Source organism: Desmodus rotundus, chromosome 8 (assembly GCF_022682495.2).
Source record: "Desmodus rotundus isolate HL8 chromosome 8, HLdesRot8A.1, whole genome shotgun sequence".
NCBI classification, from domain to species: domain Eukaryota; kingdom Metazoa; phylum Chordata; class Mammalia; order Chiroptera; family Phyllostomidae; genus Desmodus; species Desmodus rotundus.
In genome coordinates, this window is record NC_071394.1 from 27,405,733 (window position 1) to 27,429,432 (window position 23,700).

General features: G+C 39.6%; 1 protein-coding gene across 4 annotated transcripts in view; it reads right to left on the reverse strand.

Annotated features, from left to right (window-relative positions):
• The window catches only part of VPS13B (vacuolar protein sorting 13 homolog B), a 669,566-nt gene that overhangs the window by 134,417 nt on the left and 511,449 nt on the right, over positions 1-23,700 (reverse strand). For all 4 annotated transcript variants that reach the window (XM_024572260.3, XM_024572257.3, XM_045181664.2 and 1 more), the window contains 3 exons: positions 13,694-13,896; positions 9,188-9,389; positions 8,754-8,938 (listed from right to left, as the gene is read on the reverse strand). In XM_024572260.3, the coding sequence (XP_024428028.2) occupies positions 8,754-8,938; positions 9,188-9,389; positions 13,694-13,896 (590 nt within the window). The remainder of the gene's footprint in view (positions 1-8,753; positions 8,939-9,187; positions 9,390-13,693; positions 13,897-23,700) is intronic.

Consider the following 23,700-nt stretch of genomic DNA (forward strand, 5'->3'; position numbering starts at 1 on the left):
GATGATGGATAGGAGCTAAGCCTTCTAGCACACATCAGTACAGCTGCCAGTGGGCAGGAGGTGCTTATAAAACAGAAAGGCTCAGGATTCTGTGAACATATGTGTAGCTATAAGTGAACCGCCCAGCACAGCTGAAAAGAAACACCCAAGAACACTTCCTTTTATTCTTTCTAAGCGTGTATGGAAGAGGCAAATCATATAGACTGCAGTCATCTCCCGGAAGCTTCTCCTTCTGTAGTGTCACTGTGTGCTGATCTCGTACCCTTGCCTATCAGGTCCATGTGTTTTAGAAGTATAGGAAGCTTGTAAAGTCAAGTTTAAAGCAGCAAAAGTTTAGTTTTTAATTTATTGGGTAATACCAAGTATGACTGGCTGACTTGGAACATTTATCCATGTAATTATGAAACAGAATAAAAACCACACATCTGTAAGGTTGAATGAAGCTTTAGGCCAGTCTGTGGATAAGTGCATGAGATAAAATGTTATCAGAAAACTCAACACAATTAAATCACCAGTGCACTTCAGACATTAAGCATCACATATTGTAAACTGTTTCAAAAATAGAAATTATTTTATCTATAAAGTTCTCATACAGCATTAGAACTGGGAGAGTATTCCTAGAATCTGTGAAGTTGCTTGCATGCTACACCGTCTTTGCATTAAAAAAGGAAGCACTGATCAAAAAAAGGTATTGGTTTTAAGCATCTTGGGGACAAGAAAATATCTCGTGTGTGTCAGGAAAACACATATGAAGCTTGCCTAAACTGTATTTTGGGAGGATGCTGGGGAGGACAATGGGAAGATTTAAAAAGTGATGTGAGACTTTTCTCCAGATGGAGACGGCCTTTGATGTGCAGAGAAACAGCTCTGCCAGATATCTGCAAAGGGAAAAGCTGGAAAAACTAGAGCAAAAAAGAGTTGACTTTTTAGCAAGGCAGTCTTTCTAGAGACCCTCTGCTAGTGGCAACTCGTCTCTGAAAGCACGGACCGTACAGAAAAGGCTTCCCTCTTGAAGGGCAGAGTACACTATGCAGGCCTTCAGAGTCGTCAGACTGGAGGGACCGAGCTGAGAGTGGGAGGCCGGTGCTGACCATGAGTTTGGCCAAGCCAGCCAGGGTGAAAAACAAGAGCAGTTAAGAGAGAGATGAAATAGAATGGATCCCTGTGGGGTGTCTGTAAAGCGCACAATGAGCCCTAATACTCAGCTGTGTCAGTGAATGTGACTCCACCCCCAGGACCATAGTTGAATGGGCCATGAGCTCCAGACACCAAACTAGTTCAATCAGGAAGGTGGAACTGGACCGGGGGTTGGACTTGTAAATGTGACTTGGGTAGCTCTGGGAGCTGCAGGGAGACTATTAGGTGGCCTGAAGAGGAGGGGAGGAGGACAGCTACCCTGTTAAAAAGGAAGGGTAAAGCAAGTATTCCTAGCCCTGTCTTTCTAGAGGCCCCTGGCATTCGGGACTAGATTGTACCCTGATACTAGATCCCTCTATTCTTTGCTGAGCCAGCTCCAGCTTCAGTGGGGTTTCTGCAACCTGCAAGCTATAGGACTGTAGCTGACACAGTGCCTGGAGGGCACTTGACTGTGTAGCTGTGGGAAAGTGGTGTCTCTTATAGTAGCTGTTCCCAGTCAGTGAAAGCAGCCCATTCATCACATGCAATCACATCAGCATTCTTAAGAATTATTATGACCTTGACATCTAGCCCATAAACACAAAAAACAACTTTCTCAGACACAGGTCTTCCTTGGTCTAACATGGTAGCATCCAGGTCCTTGAATCCACTGATAGGCTAATGACGACGGTAATAATGATGGCAGCTACCACTGTATCGAGTGCCTTAATAATAATTTACTGAGCCTTTAACTACGTAAGGCACTGTGCTGGGTGCTTTATTTTACATGTTTTATCTCTTCTACTCACAACTCTTTACGGTAGTGAGAGCAGACTTTTGTTTGAAAAGGCCTGTGACACAGCCTCAATAAAGATATCATTTGGGAAAGGCCAGCCTGCTGGGAAGGCAGGTACTTAGCATGATGGATTCTCCATGATTCAAGATCTGGCAATTGACCTCATAGTCTCAGAATATTTGCATTGGTGTCCCAGCACTGGCTAGATTTAGGAATGAGTCATGCCACAAAGTTCACCAGAGACTGATACACAAATCAGATGCCAAGTTATTAGTTTACCATGAGATGTGCAACTGCCAAGGAGCCTGGAGATGGACACTGGTCTGAGCGGTGCATGATGCTTCCGTCAGAGACAGAGGGCACGGGGGCACTGGGGCCCAAGCTATTAGAAAGTTGTTTGTGTGGTTAGATGACTTGAATGTTGGACATAGACATTTGACAGCTGCTATATTCATCTCCATCAAGGGGATTTAGCTACCAGGTAAATCAGACACTTGGGTACCATTTCTTTGGATGCTGCCAGTAGGGCTTTTGCCAAAAAGTGCTTCCTTGAACCTCCTAGGCTTCTAGAACTGACCACCTCTCCTTCTGAAGGAAACATTCTTCCTTGAGATATCCCCAATCCATTTTGTGTGTCTGGGAGTCCTTTTACTTAAAGTCATTTTGAGTATATTTGGTCTGGTTCATTGTTTCATTATTTAATGGTTTGAGGTAAAAGGGTAATTTTATTTCCCTTCTTTTCACATTTCTCAACATAGTAGCTCACTATCACCCAAATATATCATCTACAAAACTAATATCCCAATGTTTCACAAATAGGGTGAAGAGCATAGGTTTTGGAGCCAGAGATACCTGGGATGAAATTCTGCCTCTTTCACTTTAAGTTTCATGATTCAAGACCAGTTAATTTCTCTCAGCCTCAGTTTCCCCACTCATAAAGTGGAGATAACGCCCACCTCACAGAATCAAATAAGACTTAATGAGGCTACATGTGCAAAGCACCCAGCAGAGTGCCGGGCTGAATTCACAACAGGATCACAACACATCAGAGAAAAGTAACACAGATCCCCACCATTTAGACTCGCCTTGGTTTCCAAGGACACAGTTTTTTTGTTCATTATCCTTCTGATGTGATTTTCATAATCATATTAGCGTAACTTTAAAAAACTAATTTCCCTAACTTTTGAACTGGATAAACAAAAGCAAACTGGGCCCAAGCACACTGATTTCTTTGGCTTCCTGCTCTCCTTCTCCACCAGGAACAAACAAATGACACAGCTTGCTTTTGTCCTCTTTTCTTCCTGCTGTCCTTGTGAAGATATCCTTTAAGGACGCTGGTCATGCTTTTTTCAAATAAGAATTCTGCACCAAATTCTGAAGCTTAAAAATGCCTTTTTAACTGAGAAAGGGCTATGAAATCATACAGCTTTAGTAACAAATTTATTCTTTTTTTCCCCCAATGAATTCAATTTACTCTTCTGATGTCAGAATCCCCCAAATGACATCACCATCCTACATAAACAGATGGTCTATCTCAATGTATATTCAGCTGTTCTATCTTACGAGCTTGCATATACAATTATGTCCTCTCTTTCCGATTATATTGTAGACCTCATAAGAGCTGGGACAGATCTACCTCTTTATATCCTCACTGTCTATACATTGTCCCTACACGGATATTGAGAAGATATTCAATCATTATTTGTTAAAAGAAATGCTGTGAAGCAGAAATAAAAACAACAGATAGATATATTTGTCTCATTGGTTAAAGTCACATTTTCTGAAAGTATAGATCTGAATCTAAGTGTCTATTTAATTTTCCTAAAGTTTTGTGAACCTATGTTAATTTTTTCCTAAATTACTTAAACGTTTCTTTTTTCTCTGAAATTTCTTGCATTAGAGAAATTCCTGGCTTTAGTGTTTACGTCTTTCCTTTTAATCCATATATGCTATCAGTGCCAAACTCATCCTCCATTTTACTTCTTTAACCCCGTTCTCGTCTGTTTAAATTGCATCAGTGATCCCCATCCTTAGTGCTTCCACTGAATTTAATGCTCAGGCTTTGTACTTGTATGAACCTTGGGGGGAAGAGGATACTTAGTTTGGCCTATTGTCACATACCAAATGAAGATATCGAAAAATTCAGTGTAACACATAGGTGAAAATAAATATGAAAATAATAATCATACAGTATTCAGAGAGAAAGAATAAGCCCCATAACAATGGAGAATTAAAATAGCCGTTACCAGTCCTACTACAGAGGATGGATTAAGACCGTACAATCCAGGCACGCGCGTACTTCCAAAAGGAACTCCTCGGTCGGCAGTGCACACGGCAGGATGAGAAGGGAGCGCGTCTTAGTACGTACTGGGTGCAGTGCCAGAAATTTCTTATTTTTAAGCTCATTTAAACCACAAAACATTCCTTCTAGGTCGAAGGCATTACTCTACCTTACAGATCCTAAGTATACTATAAACACCTAAAATGTAACAAACCGATCACAAAATAACCTCCTTTTGCTTTCTGTGAACATTAATTTCAGGGTCTTTAGTCAGAACCAGTGCTTAGTTTGATTTAATATCATAGACATGTTTTCCATAGTTTTCATTACAATTCCAAAATAAATTCCATAAAGTCATACGGGAACCTGTTTATAAATCCCATTATCAATCACAGAAAGATACATAAACAGACAAATACGAGGGTTCTGTATAAGTGAACTCTATAAGGTCAGTTTTTTATGAACTAAATGGTCCTGAAGGAAAAGTTATCCAAACTCAATTGTTTTTAGGACTAAAACCAAGGAGATTAACTTATCTTTGTCTTTAAGAACTAGCCTCTGTCTAGGGGGCAGTGGGCTTGGCAGACTATTCAATGACCTCACCAAGAGCCTGCGTAATGTAATCACATTAGATTGTGTGTTTATGGTAGATAATACCACTGAAGCATAACAATGCATTCTGACATAATTCAGTTTCTAAAACCAAAACTCACTCAATAGCTCGCATAAAATAATGACAAACAATGTACTACTTTTGAATAATATGAAATAGGAGCATTCCATTCATGCAGTCATTCATCCATTCCACGTATTTACAGAGCATCTGTACAGCAGCGGATGCTGTAAAGCAGGTAATGACCATTCCTACAGAAACCAACAATCTAGGAGGGAGAGCAGATATGGACACATAGTTAAAATGCAAGGGAAGGGATGAGAAATAGCATAACAGTGGTGCCGTGAAGTGTTAGAGGACTTTAGAGGAAGGTGGTTAGCTGGTGTCCAGGAACGACTTTGTGAAATTGATGGCATGTGGTGAGGTGTTTGGAAGTGTGGCCAGGATTTCAGCAGAAAAGGAGAGATTTTTCTCTTGCCCTAAAGAAGGGCGAGTGGGGTGGAAGTGGGATGTCACCGGCTGGTTCAGGGAATGCTGAGCAGACCCATTGGACCCCAGCATAGACCATACATAGGGGGGTGAAAGGTGAGCTGGCCGAGGGGTCGGGAGACTGTGGAGAGGCCTCAAGGCCAGTCAGCTGTTGGGATTTTATTGTCTAAGACATCTGCACGACACCATTATGATCAAGGGCCTTCTTTTCAAAAGCTCCCTGCAATTCAGGATCGGTGGTCCAATGTCTTAGGTGTGCCTCTGGACCCAGAGATAATCACATACAGCACGAGAATGATTCTGACAACAGAGACATTCTCCTTGAAAGCTGAAATTAGGGAGACTTCTATCCCAGATGGCCAGAGAAACGTCCCTGCTAGACTGAGAGCCTCGTATGAGTGGACATTGTTCTTGCCTGTCTCTGAGTCCCCAGGAGCAAGCCAAGGGAAGTATTCAAGGAAAAACTGTCATAATAAATCAAACTTGTGATTCATACAACACATTTTTTATTCTAAACAGAAGTTCCAGGTACAGAAAACAGTTTGCATGGTTCTAAGATTGCAACCCAGAGTTATTTCGACAGATGAGGTGCTCCCCAATCCCTGGGACAAATTCTGTTCCTAGTCAGGGGTATGTAGTAAGTTCTCAGTCAACATCAATAGGTTCTTGGAACTGCAGCAAAACCATGGATAATGAAACCAATCTCATCACATGCTAACTGACATAAACAGGAGTTAAGGTCCTACAGCATCTCATCAACGTTCCAACGCAACATCGTTGTTCGAGAACATGCCATCTGAGGACTGGACCAGGAGCTCAGCAGCATGGCAAATTCTGCCTGTCCTGCTCTGTCAGACATCTCAGCTGAGAATCATCTCAGTTGATCCCAGGTTTTCCTGCTCACCACTGGAACAAGCTCTCCCTTTCAATTTACAGTAAGTGCAACCACGTCTTGGTACCAGGCCAGCATCCCTGTCTTTGAACTCTGCTCACATCTCAGGTCCTATCTCTCCAACAAGATAGGAAATGTGGCAGGGCCTCTCTGCTACCAACTCCTTGCTTGCTGAAACCTGCCGGGTCCACTGTCCAGGCTCCTGGGGCTGTCCCAATCCCCTGGCCTTCTCCAGCTGGCCTGTGGAGTCATCAGCCCCAGCTCCTTCTGCTTCGTGTGAAGAGTTTTGGTAATAGTCATCACAGTAGTAGTGGTAGTCCTCACCCTTACATAGCACTTGCCGTGTGCCAGGCATTGTTCTATTAATATTAATGCCTACAACAACCACACTATTGATAGCTTCATTTTATTGATTAAAAAAAGGCAAGGCAAAGAACCCAAGGCTGAGAGATTGACTTATCTAAGGTGACATGGTTTGCCAGTGGCAGAACCAGAGTTTGACCCCCAGCATTTGGGCCGTAGTCCATTCTCTTCACCACGGTGCTGTCCAACCTCTCCAACGACAGTGAGAAGGTGAAGTGCATGTCGTAAGTGAATATACTTTCTACCTAAAGTGCCCTATTTTCTGTATCTGGCGTAATACAATACTATTACTAGAAGTCATCAGATTGATGTTAATACATTTATTAACACTAGCTGTAAATCCGATCTCCTGAATCAGAAAGGAGCCCTTATAGAAGGCTGAAACTTTGACATAGGAGCATTTTCATTTTGAGTGAAAACACCATAGGTGTTCTGCATTTAGAGAAGTCTAATAAGACAGTAGGATTCAAAGATATTGCTGTTTTATTAGCAAAACTTTTCCAGGAACACTGGTAGAGAAGGTGATCACGAACATGCCATTGCTAGGAGGGAAAACAAATCTGAGGATTTAAGAATCAAAGTAAAGTTACTTAAAAGTTCTTGCGATAAGGAAAAAAAAGACTCGGAGTGCAGACGGCCAGCAGGTTGGCCAGCAGGCACCCTGCATGCTCTGTCTCACCGACAAAATGCCAGCTTGTACCGTTGCTACCGACTCAGAAGGTGGACATCCGACTAGTGCATCGTGATCGAGAATATTAAAAAGGATTAAGTAAGAATACAACACTACCTGTGCTAGTAGGTATCATGAACTTCTCCTCTGATTTGTATTATTACTCTGATTTATTAAGTATAGAGCAGTCATTTAAAAAAAAAAGGGGTGAATATTGCTATGCACCAGAGGCTGGGGATAAGTGACCAAGGCATAAAAGCAGCTTATGTTCTAACAGCAGAGATAGAAAGACTATAAGTAATGAAATAAATAAGTGCACAGGACAATTCTGAATAGCAAAAAGAGCTATGAAGAACGTCAAACAAGGTAATGTAGTACAGGAAAAAGTGAGCTTGCCAGGGTATGACATTTGAGCTGGCACCTGACTAACAAAGACAGGGAACAGGACAAGGGAAACAACTCTGAAGTGGGGTGCTCCAGGACAAGGGGGAGGGGGAGGCTGGCATGAGATGTAGTCAGAGAGGTGTGAAGGGCACAGATCACAGTTCCTTGTAGGCCACACAAGAATGTGAATTTTGTGAATGTGAATTTAGGCAGAGGAAGTCAGCATAACATTGTAATGTAGGGGACTGATGTGACCTGGTCTACGTTTTTAAAAGTTCACTCTAGCTGCTGTTTGGAAAATACATTACAGGAGGTCAAGAATGAAATCCTAGAGATCAATTAGGAAGCTACTGTAATAGGGAACAGAAGATGGGCTTGGACTTAAGTTGTACTGGTAGAAACAGAGGGAGAGAGACAGAATAGGGACCTATTCTGGAGGCGATAGGACTTGTTGGTGACTTAGATGCAGGGGTTGGGGAAAGAGAGCAATCAGGAATGATTCCTAGGCTTTGAGTGGTTGGTTGTATCATCTATTAGTAGGTACAAGGCTAAGAGAAAAACACATTTTAGGAGAAATTCAGATTCCTAGGATATTAGTAAGTAGAATGATAACAGAGTGATATCCACAATGGCATTTACAATAAACTCAGGGACCTGGAAAGAAACAAAGTTTTCCCAAACCATACAGAATATGATCACTGGTCAGATGGTTTTCCTATTAGCCTACCTCAAGCCCCAAGCCATTTTCATTTTCAGCTGTGGACATGACATGAAAACTTAGTTATCCGTCTGGCTTTATGTGGACATACTCCATTTCACAGGGCAGCTCCAGAAACGCTGGAGTCGTGAGCATGCGGTCGGTGGTCACAAAGTGTGTGGTGGACTGAACGACAGCTATTCGTCTGAGAGACCACAGGACCCACCTACCAACAGGACTAAGAACAGAACTGAGAACTCCCCAAACTGCCATGTGCTACTACGAATCTGCATTATATTATTCCATCATATATTTTAAAATATTTGAGTGTATACATATGTGTATATTTCTCTCCGATACTGTGAATGGAAAAAACAGGTACACTCCACAAACACTCTTCCTAGTATCGAATCAGCACTCCCCCACACAATATTTTAATTTTAACGACATACCTGCAGCATATCCCCGAGGTCTGCTGTGCTGATGTCCGGGTCCTCCGTGGTGTTGAAGGGCACGGGAGTTATTCGTACAAGGGTGAGCACTCTAGGTTCTGGGTATCGCCATAACATCATCCCTGGGCTATCTTCGGTTTCATTGTAGAACAAGACCTCATAGACACCAGGCATTCTCAAAGGTTCTGTTCAATGAAAGTATAATTAATCGTATGCTTTTGCAGGGAAACAGGTTGGTTTATGACAGCAAGAAAAATATTATGAGGATAAAAGAAAAATTTATAAAGAAACTGGGTGGTCATTTTTCTATGGTTTGAGATGGGAACAAATCAAGAGTTTTCCCTTAGAGATACTGAAAGGTAATTTACTACTCTTGTACTGCAGGTATTCATGTACTTTTCAAGTGATCTTATGCTGAAGCTGTTACTACTTACCAGCATCTCTTACATACTGAAATAGGCCCGTCCGCAGGTCATCTGAACTTTGCTCGCTTTTAAACGTCTGGTTCTTCTCCACGGGAGGTGGCACATGCGGCGTTGCTTCAGAAGCTTCACCGTTTCTCTCCTCATTAAGATATCCACTGAGTAATTCATGTAGAAGAACTAAACAATTCAAATGTTCTTGACCCCAGAAAACCTTTAAAACCATAGGAAAAATTTTAGTGGCTTTAAAATACAAACATTTCATGAAGACAATTAGGTACAATCACACTTGAATTAATGCAAGACAGCAATTATGTTTAATTTAATTATTGACAATAACTAAACTGCAGTATCTAAGTAACTGGACCTGTAGAGTATAATTCTATTGCTTTAGTAAATATATAAAGACAACAAAATCAATTACATCATATGTTATGTGAATAACAATTTTAAATGCTAAATTGATGATGAAATTATATTAATGTGAGGTAACACTTATTAATTAACTTAGCTAAGAGGGCAAAGAACACCTATCACAGTCTGAGAAAAGAAAATGTGGGTCTTCTAGGCCAAAATGTTAACGAACTAATAATAAACTCAGAATAGCTTCCTAAACTTTGTCATGAGATTAAACAGATGCACACTGAATGTAGGGTTCTTTTCTCTGCACTTTTACTTTGGAGAGAAAAAGTGATGTAGAGGCTAAATGAACCTAAACTCAGAAGACTCCCAACTTCTGTGCCCAGTGAGAATGTGCCCGCACACAGCCCCACACAGCCCGGGAATCACTGTACAGGGGCTACCAGAGGGTTTCAGAGCGCAGGTCATGGTCTCTAACCAGAGGAGCAAGTTCCCTTTTTCTGCACGTGAGGAGTACCACTCTAAAACAGAAGTCTGACCAGTGGGTAATAATAATCATGGATTCTAAATTTTAATACTATTAAATTTCTCTGAATATACTGAATAAAAGGCAATAGAACCTTCTAAAAAATCCATAAAACACACACACAAAGAATATAGAGAGGTAGAAAAACTAGCTGTCTAGCTGTGGTTAAGCTCCTAGACATTCTAGACATAGGTCCTGTTCTCCAGAATTAAGGCATCTCACACATGAAGGTAAGAGATATGATACTAAGTCTCCTTATGGTCTCATCAGTATTATTTTTATTGGATCTGAAAAAATAGAGGTGGGTGAAAAGTTAAGGCGAATACTCTACTCCAGCCTTTAAATTGTTAAGAGACAGTCAGAGACTTTATAATGTAGAGATGATATACTTTGGCTTTGCTGTTACTGTTTTTAATATGGAATTACTCTCCTGGCTTTAAAAAGTGGTAATACGATTAATGATCTGGGTGACAAAATGTAAAACTAAATGCTTATTGTTAAATATGTGAAGATTTCTGATATGTGTAGAAAATCTCCAAAGCAGAACAAAGCCGTAAGTTATTAGGATACCACCCTGCCACTTCAAGCTCTAGGTCAGTAAGAAAACCAATGAAAGGAGTTCTGGCCAGGATGGAGGCATAGGTAGAAATGCTTTGTTTCCTTGCATGACCAAAAGAAGGATAACAACCAATTTGAAAACAAAAAACAACCAGAACTGCAAGAAAATCAAACTGCATGGATGCCCAATAACCAAGGAGTTATAAAGAAGAAACATTCATCCAGACTGGTAGGAGGGGCCGAGAAGAGCAGCCAGGGCAGAGGGAATGCAGCAGCAAGGTGGTCAGTGAGGCAGAGGTTGGCTGACCAGGTGGTCCCATATTCATGTGCGGGTAAGCCAGGAAGGAACAAGTCAGGAGCAAGACAGACTGCGAAACCCAGGGTTTCAGTGAGGGAAACTAAAGACTCCAAACCTCTGGCTGTAAACACCTGTGGGGGTTGTGGTAGTGGGAAAAACTCCCAGCTTCACTGGAGAGTTCATTGGAGAGACTCATGGGGTCCTAGAAAGTACACAAACCTACCCACCTGGTAATCAGCACCTGAAAATCCCTATTTGCTTGTGGGAAGTGAGGGAAGTGACAGAAAGTGGGGCGAGAGCCCAGCAAGCAGCATTGTTCCCTCTCTGACCCCTCTCCCACATACAACACCACAACACAACAAAGAGGGCTGCTCCGCCCTGGTGAATACCCAAGGCCCTACCTTCTTACAACATACTAGGTTGTAAGACAACCTAGTCTGTAGGCCCAGATAAAGAAATATGGCCCAAATGAAAGAAAACACATCAAAACTCCAGAAAAAGAACTAAGCAATGAGGAGACAGCCAACCTATCAGATGCAGAGTTCAAAACACTGGTGATCAGGATGCTCACAGAAATGATTGAGTCTGGTTACAAAATGAAGAAATGAAGGCTATATGAAGTGAAATAAAGAAAAATATAGAGGGAACCAATAGTGAAGGGAAGGAAACTGGGACTCAAATCAATGGTTTGAAGCAGAAGGAAGAAATAAACATCCAACTAGAACAGAATGAAGAAAAAAGAATTCAAAAAAATAAGGAGAGGTTGAGGAACCTCTTAGACAACTTTAAACGCTCCAACATCTGAATCATAGGGGTTCCTGAAGGAGAAGAAGAAGAGCAACAAATTGAAAACTTATTTGAAAAAATTATGAAAGAAAACTTCCCCAATCTGGCAAAGGAAGTCCAGGAAGCTCAGAGAGTCCCAAAGAAGCTGGACCCAAGGAGGAACATATTAAGACACATCATAATTACGTTACCCAAGATGAAAGATAAGGAGAGAATTTTAAAAGCAGCAAGAAAAAAGGGGACAGTTACCTACAAAGGAGTTCCCATAAGACTGTCAGCTGATTTCTCAAAGAAACCTTGCAGGCCAGAAGGGGCTGGAAAGAAGTATCCAAAGTCATGAAAGGCAAGGACATACATCCAAGATTATTCTATCCAGCAAAGCTATCATTTGAATGTGAGGGCAGATAAAGTGCTTCCCAGATAAGGTCAAGTTAAAGGAGTTCATCATCACCAAGCCCATATTACATGAGATGTTAAAGGGACTTATCTAAGAAATAGAAGATAAAAAACTATGAACAGTAAAATGACAATAACCTCATAACTATCAACAACTGAACCTAAAAAACAAAAACACAAACTAAGCAAACAACTAGAACAGGAACAGAATCACAAAAATAGAGATCACATGAGGGTTAACTCAGAGGGGACAGGGAAGGGGAGAATGGGAGGAAAAGGTACAGGGAATAAGAAGCATAATTGGTAGGTACAAAATAGACATGGGGGAGTTAAGAATAGTATGGGAAATGGAGAAGCCAAAGAACTTACATGTACCACCCACGGACATGAACTGGGTCGGGGGAGGGAGAATGCTGGAGGGTAGAGGGTTCAGGGTGGAAGGGGAAAAAGGGGGGAAAATTAGGACAGCTGTAATAGCATTATCAATAAAATATACTTAAAAAAAGTGATGAAACAGTTGAGGTAATACAATTTTTAGATGAAAACAAGATATTCCAATATTGATATAACATAACTCTATTATTAACAAATCAGTCATTTTCATTTTCTATAATTGTGAATTTCTCAAGCTTTTGAATTTGTGTCAAATTTGGAGGTTATCAAGTCATATAAAGAATACATTAAAATCTATCCAAATAGAAAATGTGGATACTTGGCTCTAAACAAAGAATAAAAAGGTTGCAATTTCACTTACATGTCAAGTGTTAGTCATCAGACATTCAAATTTAATTTAAGGAATCTTCTTTTAGAAAATGTTTCTTATATACTGCTGATGAATCTGTGCTTGTGATAGTTGGACTACTTTGTTATGAGAAAAGTCTGCACATTAGAAAGAAGTTTAATGACCTAGCAATTCCACTCCTAGTCATGTATCCAAGAGAAAGGAAAACATGTCCATATAAAAACTTGTACACAAATGTTAATAGTAGTGTTTATCATAATAGCCAAAGTGGAAAGAACCCAAATATCCATCAACTGATAAGTGGATAAACAATAAATATGTGGCATGTCCACACCATGGGGTGTTATTGGGCCAGAAAGAGAAATGAAGTGCTGGCATCTGCTAAAATATCAGAGAAGCTTGAAAACACGATGTTAAGTGAAAGAAGCCACTCACGAAAGAACACTCATTTACATGAAATAGCCATAAGAGTTGAATAAAACAGGAAATAAAAACAGAACAGTGGTGGCGTAAACCTGGAAAGGGGACAGCAGGAAAATGGGGAGCAAGTGCTAATGAGTACAAGGTGTTGGAGGGGTGTGTGTGCAAGTGCTATAAAGTGAATTGTAGTGATGTTTACTCAACTTTGTGACTATACAGTACCAAAAATCCAGTGAATTGTATACGATAATCAGGTGAATTGTGTGGTATGTGAATTACATCTCCAGAAAGCTATTAAAACTACTTAATGAGACAGCAATCTGATAATACCCTTTCTCACCACATCAAGATTTAAAATTCAGTGAAAGAGTTAAAACAATGAGCACGGGCTAGTTAAAAGTTGCAGGAGAAGTGGAACCAATCCGCACACACCTGAAGCAGACCTGCACTCAGAGCAATGGACAGTTTGGGGACGCACTGCTCTGGGCCCGGGTTGCCGCTGTGTTTGCACCACTTAGCTTCCAGATCGGCAGCGGCGCAGCACGGGCCGATCAGAATCCGACTTCTTTCTTTGAGACTTGTTTTGAGGAGCAAATCATTTATGCTGAGTAGAAATGATGACCCAAGAATTACACCTGAAAAATAAAAAAAATGGAGAGGGACATACATATTAATTCTCCCTTGTCAAATAATACGTTTGGGCAAAAACCACTGTATGTTTAAAGAGCATGAATTCATCCTTTGTCAGCGTCTTCTTTTTCAGTTGGCTTTCCCTCGTAGTATTACACTCATACAGCATTTTAGTTACGGAGCAGGTAGACCTCATTCGCATTCCTAACAAGGCAGTATTTGCCAAAACATTATGACTTTTTCCATGTGTGAGCATTTTAAGTTTTATGAGTAGAGACGTTTTCATTAAATTGTGCACGTTTTCAAACAACTACATTAAGAATAAGAACAGCTGCTTCATTTGTCTATTGTTAACATGATGAGAAAGGGCAATTTTCTGTGATTTCTTACAGTAAGAGCAAAGTATATTACTTTGCTAGACACTCAAGTTTTTGACTGGCTCATGCTAAAATCAAAACAATCAAAATATATAACATGTGTTTTCTAAAAAATTTAGCTTAATCCAAACTTCACACATCATAACCACTTGAAGTTTACAAAGTCTTAAAAACAGATAGTGGCAGGTTAGATTTATGAGAAAAACTATATGCTATAGTTCAAAGTAAATATACCCAGAAAAGGAATACACTTTAAACTGTAGGTTTCTTTTGAACTTAAACTAGAAGTGTAGATCAAAACCTTTTCATAAAACCAACGGCATACTTTAAGATACTTGAATGCAAAGTTAGAGTGGTGGGCTAACTTTCCCCCAAGGAGCTCCTATTCTGAATTGTCATTGTGAATATTGAATTTCACCAGACCACATTTGTAATGCCCATGGCTTATTTTTCTAATAAGATTTGATCCTTAAAAGAGTTGAAAGATTAAAAAACACCTTAGGCTGACAGTGTACGCTTCTCAACGTACAGAACCCACATTGACTTTTCAAGTATGTGGAGACTTGAAAACCTCATATGTACGGTATGTTCTCACTGCAGAAATAAGATACACACAAGACATCACATCTACAAAAGTGTTGGGGCTAAGACTGTTGTCGCAATTATGATGGTGAAAATCAATTTCTTAATTTTTTTCATCAAATATATTACAGCATTAGACTTCCATTTTATTTACACATTTTTCTTCTTTTAAATACTTCACTTAGACTAAAGAAAAAATATACAAAACAAGAAGATAGAAACAGGGCTCCAAATAACCAAGAATCAAAGTTCATCTTTATCAATGGAATTTGCACTTAAGTCATAACTTCCTAACTTGACTGCATTACATTTCCTGAACTAGTTAAGACTTCTCAACAGTAAAGATCTGCTAAACAGATACACCAATTATTCAACAATTTGTCTTAATGGGATTGAGAAAATATACCATATTTTTCGGACCATGAGACACACCTAAGTTTTAGAGGAGGAAAATAGGAAAAAAATTTGTGAAGCAAAAAAATGTGGTAAAATATTTAATAACATAAATAACATAATATTTCACCAATGTAAATGTGAGCTACATTTGGACTGTAAGATGCACCCCCATTTCCTCCCAAATTTGGGGGGGAGTGCATCTTATAGTCTGAAAAACACGGTAGGTTTAATTCATTACAACGACCCAGCAAATGAGCATTGAGGGAATGTCTGAATTACATCGCCCGTCATTCTCTAACACACGCACCTTCGTGCTAGCCTACGACGAAATACTCAATTATCTGGCAGTAGTCTTCATGTGAGTGTCCTATTGGTCCCTCAGAGACACGGTGTTTAATATCAAAGGCTCCCTAGGTCGCTTATCTGATTTAATGTTTATCACTATCTCATCAGACACCCAGATTGAAAAATGTTGGGCCCATTTTGGGGGCTCTTACTCTCTTAAAGATTTCCAAGACTTTCCAACTCTGTTATTTAAAAATACCAACGAAGAGAGACCTTAGGAATCTGAGTGACTGAAAGGAGACACCGTCATTTTCAAGCTTCAGTCAGCTGTGACGGTCCTGGAGGCAAGGGCCCTCTCACTCAGGACAGTACTAGGGACAGCAGTGGCTCTTAGCATGTGTCCCACCGAACTGAATTGACAGTTTAGAATCTGCTCCTGTTTTCAGCTTTCTCAATGTATTTCTTAATTGACAGACAGGAGAGTGAAGAACTTAAATCTGCCATTCTTGGTTTGCATCACTGTACCATAGAACAATATGGCTAGATGGAAGGCCTTAGAAGCCATCTCTTCATTTATTCCAAGTCTCCTTCCTCTAAAAGAATTACGCCAATTTTGAAATAACATTAGACTTGCCTAAAAGTTGAAAAATATACAGTTCCCATATATTCTTTACCCAGCTATGTAACCACAGTACAAATACTGAAATCAGAAAATTCACAATGATATACTACTATTAAGTAATCAACAGATCTTACTTAAATTTTGCCATTTCTGCCCACTAACATCTTTTTTCTGGTCAAGTATCCAACGTAGGGTCCCCACTGAATTTGGCTGTAACTTCCTTAGTCTTTTTTATTCTGTGATAGATCCCCTAAGGGTTTTTTTTTTTTTTTTTTTTTTTTAACAGCTTTGATACTCTTGAACAGTCTAGGCCATTTATTTTGTAGAATGTCTCTTAATTTGTTTTTATCTAATGATTTCTCATTAAAATGAGGTATGCATTTTTGGGAAGAATACCAGAGAAGCGATGCCTTTCTCAATGCATCGTCTTTGGTTATGTGTTATTGATGCTTTATTACTGGCATATTAACTCTGATAAAATGGCTAACGGGCTGTCTTACAGGTTTTGCCACTATAAAGTTGTTATTTTTCCCTTCATAAATGACAAACATCTGTGGGAAGATATTTGGAGATTATGTGTTATCCTTTTTTACATCAAACTTTTACCCACTACTGTAGGCATCCGTCTCTGGTTCTTGAATGGAATAATTATTACTGGGGTACAAATCAATAATGTTGATTTCCAATTTCCTTATTCTTCTACATTTATCAATTAGTATTCTATGATTGAAAAGAGCTGTCCCTTCTACCCCAGTTATTAGTTCAATTATTCATTTACATCAGTATGGACTTTATTTTATTTTATGGGTTATAATCTAATACTATCATTATTTGCTTTGTTGCTTAAATTGAACCAGCTTGGGACAATGGAAACCCCTTTACGTCAGTCCCTGTGGCCTTTTGATATACTTCCATGATTTTGGGGAACGTCTTTACTTTCTGGACACAAGATGTTTCAGGCTCTAACAAGGCCCAAGATGCTAGTTAGGAAGACCCTGAACTCACCTCCTCCTGCAGACACACTGCATATATACCTGCACATAGAGAAATGCTCCTGAAAAATAAATGAGGACTGACTGAACAGCTTCTGTACAAGTGACAGGGGGACCACAGAGAGAAGGGTGAAGATGGAGACACGATAACAAGAGCAACCCCACCCCCGCCGCAGCAAACGGCAGTAGGTGGGACACCGCTGAGGGACCCTGCGCAGACTGGCCCACCCTGTGCGCAGTGAAAACGCAGTGCAGTAAAGGGCACACAGCACACACGGACTGTGTGTGAAGGAAATCCATTTACCGACCCTGCAGCATCTGCCGAACAGGTGAGACATGCTGGCACTCTCTCTGGGACTGGACGTGTTGGTAAGAGCCACTTTTACTTCATCATGAAGAAAGAGAAACCTGAAGAGACTGATTACGAGTACTGACATTCAATCAGTAATTTAAAAACTCTCAAACAGAAGTCCAGGACAAGATGGCTTTACAAGAGAATTCTACCAAATATTTAAAGAATTAATACTGATCCTTCACAAATTATTTTAAAAAATTGAAGCGGAAAAAATGCTCCCACACTCATTTTATGAGGCCTCCACTATCCTGATCCCAAAATCAGATGAAGACATCTACACACCCACAAATCACAGGCCAATATCCCTGATGAACCAGATGCAAAAATCCCCAACAAAGTACTAGCAAACTAAATTTAACAATACATTAAAAGGATCTTATACCATAATAACCAAGAGGGATTTATTTCAGAGATGCAAGGATGGTTCAACACCCGCAAATCAATCACTGTGGCACAGCCCATTAGCAATATGACATATAAAAGTCATGTGATCATCTCAGCAGATGCAGAAAAGGAAACAACATTCAACAGAATTCAACATCCATTTATGACTTAATAAAAATTAAAAAAAGAAACCTCTGAACAAAGTGGTTATATAAGCTCCAGACAACTATTTGCCTGGAGCTTATGGATGAATGAGATAATCTTTCTTATTCTATAAGTTTTCATTTATACAAAGATATTTGTAAAGGATACGATAAAATGTTGTCAAAGTAATTTAACACACACAGAATTAGGTCTTAATTGGTATTTCTACTATGCAGGAACTACTTCAAAATACTGATATCATACTGTTAAACTGGTGTCTCTTTTGCCTAAAAAAGCTAGTATTAGAATGTCAAAATTTTCATTATTTTGAAGTCTATTATTTTTCATTACACATACCTTACATATATACTGCTAAGAATATTATCTCGTCTCAAAGAACTTAATTAGGGTCAATGGAGATCTCCTCTTATCTTCCCAGAGATACGCAATCAGAAGTATTTATTGACTGGGATGAGAAGGAATATAACAAAAAAACTCTAGGCTTGAATTATGACAAACACAAATATGAAATGTTGACAGCCCCTGTGTCACTGTACATACACTGTTCAAACACACAGAAACTTCCCAACCATTATACAAATTCTACTCTTTTTTATTTGGGTAGGAAAAATGGGATACCTAGAATTCTCAGGAGAGTCAAGATAAAGGAGATGACTGAACACTCAGGAATATGGCCTAGAATTAGGAAGCCAATGGTCAGGCAAACATTTGGGAGCTGGAAGAAGAAGAAAGAAAGTGGGGCAGACTCAGTGAGCACTGAGGAGGGCAGCAGGAGCTCACCGTGCCTCAGACACAGAGAGACTTTGCCCTTGAGGCCGGCACTGCCCCAGCTGGGGCTGTGTCCCAGCAGTGGTGGGATCTAATGACTACTTTTCTAGAACGTAGACAACCAGAGCTGGGGACTTGCCATACTTTCTAGATTTTCAAGTTTGGTACTCTCTGGAGTTGGAGTTGGTGTAGGGAAGAGCATGAGATTCAGTGAAAACCAAAGAGGCACAATACTTTTGGGAAAGTGACCTTGCCTCTTGCTCCCTGGCTTTGAAGTTAAGAAAATGAGGGCACTGAAGCTGCTTGCGGCCAGCGCATGGAGCTGAGGCTGCAGCTGTGTGACATGGAGGGAAGCACTGGTCCCAAGCTTTTCACCTACATGAGCTTGCTTAAACCAGTTTAGTTTGCATTTCCTGCCATTTATAACCCAAAGCATCCCAACTGATGTACGTTCTCTAACTAAAGGGATTCCCAAGGGTAGTCCTCAGCCTTTTCCTCTCCCACACCACCCCCGTCCTGCCCCCAATCTCTTATTTCAGTGGAATTCTCTATCATGGTTTCAAGGATAATTTCTTATGACAGTATACGTGACCGTGCCTAGTTCTTAAACAAGAGCTTCTCCCAATTAAAAAAGAATTGGATACCCTGGATCACCTTCAACTTGATATTTATCTATGCATGCATTCAATATTCAACCAGTATTTACTGATTATCTACTATGTACTGGATATACAAAGATAAAGTGAATAATTTGCAATTTTCTTTCACATCAGATTTTTCCTTGGCAATTTGTTAGCCTCAAGTTTTGAGATCTCAGTAAGTACTTAAGGAAAAAAAGACAACTACAACTTTTATAATATTGCCTTTTAAGTGAACTCTTGAAAACCACAAACCCTTCCTTGTTATCATACTAATCTTATTATTTTTTCTTTTTAAATTGAATTTATTGGGGCGATATTAATAAAATTATATAGGTTTCAGGTATACAATCCTGTAATACTTCATGTGTATATTGTATTATTGTTCACCACCCCAAGTCTCCTTCCATCACTATTTATACCCTTCTTCTACTTCCCCCTTAATTTACTTTATGTGCTGTCAATTCTTTCTTCCTGATCAAGTATTTAATTGAGGAAGTATGTGTAAGTTGCTGTCCATTATTTTCTTTCCCCTTTCATTCTTTTCCCCAATAGCCTACCCCGCACTTTATATTTCTTTTTTCTAATACTTGTACAGTTTGTACTTGCCTGTATTTCAGGTCTATCAGCATTGATCATAGTCTTGTTTAAACACACGGGTGGCACTGAGAATTCAAGACACTAACACTGACATGAGCACGCGAACAGGCCCTGCCTAACTCACTGAGAAAACACATGACCTACAAACACCCATGTGCCCTGCCTGGTCTCATTCACCTCCTTCCTTTCCTTTTGTGTCATATTCTATAAGGAAATTAGGTGTGGTTCACTTTTGGGACTAATCTCATCCCATGTGCCTACCTGCCCATTATACTTCCTACACATACCAGCCTGCTGTGGCTTTGCTCCTCGTGAGGGAATCCAATTGTCTGTGGACTTCAGAAAGGTTCATGCACAAGTACCAGCTTTCAAGTTCAAAATAGAGTCTCCATTTCCTTTTGAACATTTCCTGCTGAATTATTAAACACCAACAATAAAATAATAAGAAAACATCTTATTCCAGTGGTTTTAACCTTAGTCTAAGTGACCAGTAGTAAGAGATTATGGTGATCACTTAATAATAAGGAGTAGTGATGAATTTCACAGGGGGCATTTATAAATGGTAAACCAAATTTCACAGTTTTACCACAAAATATGAAAATAATCCCTGGGACTCACGACAGGGCTATCAATTCTCCTTTTCCCTTTCTTTCATTTTGTGAGAAGCTGGCCAATGGGATGTCATCTCTTCCTTTTTGTTTGGGTTTTTTTGAAGGTATTATTTACTTATTTTTAGAGAAAGGGGAAGGGAAGGAACAAGAGAGGGAGAGAAACACACATGTGAGAAAGAAAAATTGATCTGCTGTCTCTTGTATGTCCCCCAACCAGGGATCGAACCCACGACCCAGGCATGTGTCCTGACCAGGAATGGAACCGGCGACCTTTTGCTTTGTGAGACGCTGCCCAGCCAACCAAGACCTACTGGTCAGGTTGGGGTTTTTTCTTTTTGTTTTTTTTTTTTAATCAGGAAACATACTATGTATCTTCCCTGGGATAAAATGAATCTTATTTTATATAGTTAACACACATATAAACTAAGGGCCACAGAGAATACTGAGCTCACAGAAACTGGACATTTAAACATTCAAAATCTGGTATAAGAGACAACAGTTAAGGCATGTGTTCTTCTTAAGGAATCAATGCACCAGTGGACAAAATGACTTCAAGTAAAAACTATGAAGAGCTATCTTCTTAGCACTGGAACATTGAAAAAGGCTGAATAATTTTGTGAAGTTTTACCTCTGTCTATATGTACATATTGCAAATATGACAAAATGTTTATATTTTTTCTAGCTGGTAAGTATACAGGCATTTGATGTGTTATGGTTTACATTTTCTGTACTTCTAATCCCCCCCCTAAAATTCCCAAAAATAAGGAGACAAGAAGAAGAAACCAAAGAAATATTCTGTGAAAGTACAAGATTTAAAATGGTCACTTAAAGTTTAAAAGTATGAATATCATTAAAGTTACTTAATCAATCTCTGATTAGGTCATTTTAAAAAACTCTTAATTTTGCAATAATTTTAGGCTTTCAGCAAAGGTGATAGCCTTCAACTTTGATATCCTTCACCCAGCTTCCCTTAATGTTAACAACTTCCTGTAGCATGATTCTTGAACGACAGTACGTTAACATCAATACAATACTGCTAACTAATTTAGATACCTTATTTGAATTTCACCAGTTTTTCCTCTCACTTTCCTATCCAGGCTCCAACACTGCATTTAGTGATTGTGTGTTCAGGTCGTTTTGACCGAGTATGCAACCTCTTCCCTCTACCTCCTTCCATTCTATAGAATGCTTTCCTGTCTGATTTTTCTGTTGGCTTCTTTCAAAAATCTGTGTTTATATTTTTAATTTCAGCTCTACCAAAATAATGGCAGATATTTAATTAAACTAAATGAGGTGTAGCAACATTGAGAAGTAATTTCAGAAACAAGTGGTGTGATAAACAGATAATCTTGCTTTGTTTGCATACTGACATACTTTACAATGAGGGTAAAAATTTAGTTCAAGGAACAAGTAGTTTCATGACCTTTAAAATACTCCTTCAGAAGACTAATAAATGCAAACCACTTGTTTTGGAGATTGTTTACAAAATGCTGCCAGCCCTACATCATTAGTCTCTACTAGACCCTCAGTAAGCCTCCTACGCTCTGCATGCTGACTGGGCAAAATGCAATCTAAATCAAGCTTCTGTATGTCATTAGAGAGAGTGCTCAATGATGACATGTGCTAGCAAAGCATAGCCAGGTACTTTTTTATCCAGCTGGAAGTAATCTAAGGCTACCAGAAAATCAGCAAACATGTGTTAGATACATCCACAAGTCGATCTGCATAACAGTGAAGCTTCAGGATGCCTCAAAAGGTGAGGGAGGAAAAACTGTCAGTATGATCCATGAAAACATGACCAAAAGTAACGAGAGGACCAGAAAAAAACTTTCGTAAATACAGTCCTTAAAGAGATGATTAGAAATCACTCCATTTCTGTTCTTTCAACTAATTATGTTGAAGCACATAAAAATGGCACTTTGGGTATTTTAACCATGAAAATGAAAAACTTGTTTCCCCTTCCTTGATCAGAATATGTTAAAGCTAATCAGATCCCATTTAATTACATTCTAGTTTGTAATAAGCCTATGTAGTTGTACCTAGTAATAAAACAAATTAAAATACATGGAAAGAGTAATACTTGGAACAGCACGGTCAGAACTCCATGGATACTGAGTTTTAAGCTGGAAGGGATGCTGGTGCTCCCAGCCTCACTAGGAAGTACAGCCGTGTGAGCTGACAGTCCCACTGGGTGGTCTACCTGCTAACAGGATCCCCTCTCCAAACCTCTAATGATTTCTCATGGGTGGGATTTCCAGTCTCCAGAGACCACCACCCAGTCCTTAAAGGTGAGTAAAAGCTGGGAGCCCTACATTAATCCACACCTCTTCCTTTAACCATACGGAAATGGTACGTAGCAGAAGCAGGATGTTTCTCCCTTTCACATAGAGAAAGGGAGGACTACTCGTGAAAGATGAAAACGTCTGCTGAGTTGGCTACTTACATGTGGCCCTTGTCTGGAACGTTATTTTTTGAGAAATGTTTTAAAACTCTTAGATCCTAAAAAAACCGAACTAAAAATACCAAAGGGTGATGGAGGATATGCTTTGCCTCTTTCCTCCCCTCCAGTCTGCCACCATGCTCACTGTTTTTACAGTTGTGTCAGTTTATTAGAAAAATAAAACTTGATTGGATCATATGTGTATGTTTAAAAAAAACCCGGCTGGCAGGTCTGACTGTGCATATTGGGAAGTGTGTGACAACCTTCCCAGAGAGGAAAGGGCAGCAGCAAATACACACTCCATACATTCTTAGAAGAATACAGTAGCTGCTTAATTTAACCACGTTAGGAAACTGCTGGTGATTCTATGCTTTAAAAAAGTAAGTCTCATGGAGGTTAAAATTGGTATAAATTTATCCTAACAATGTTGAAAGCAAAATGACTTGGTAAGTCATTTACTGCAATGGTTTAGAGACTGGTCCTGATTTACATAATCCAGGTGTTTAACAACTGGTGTGATAGAAAGAGCAGAAGCTGGAGACATGTGGTACAATCCCGACAGTGCCTCAGAACACACCTCCCCACTCTTAACTC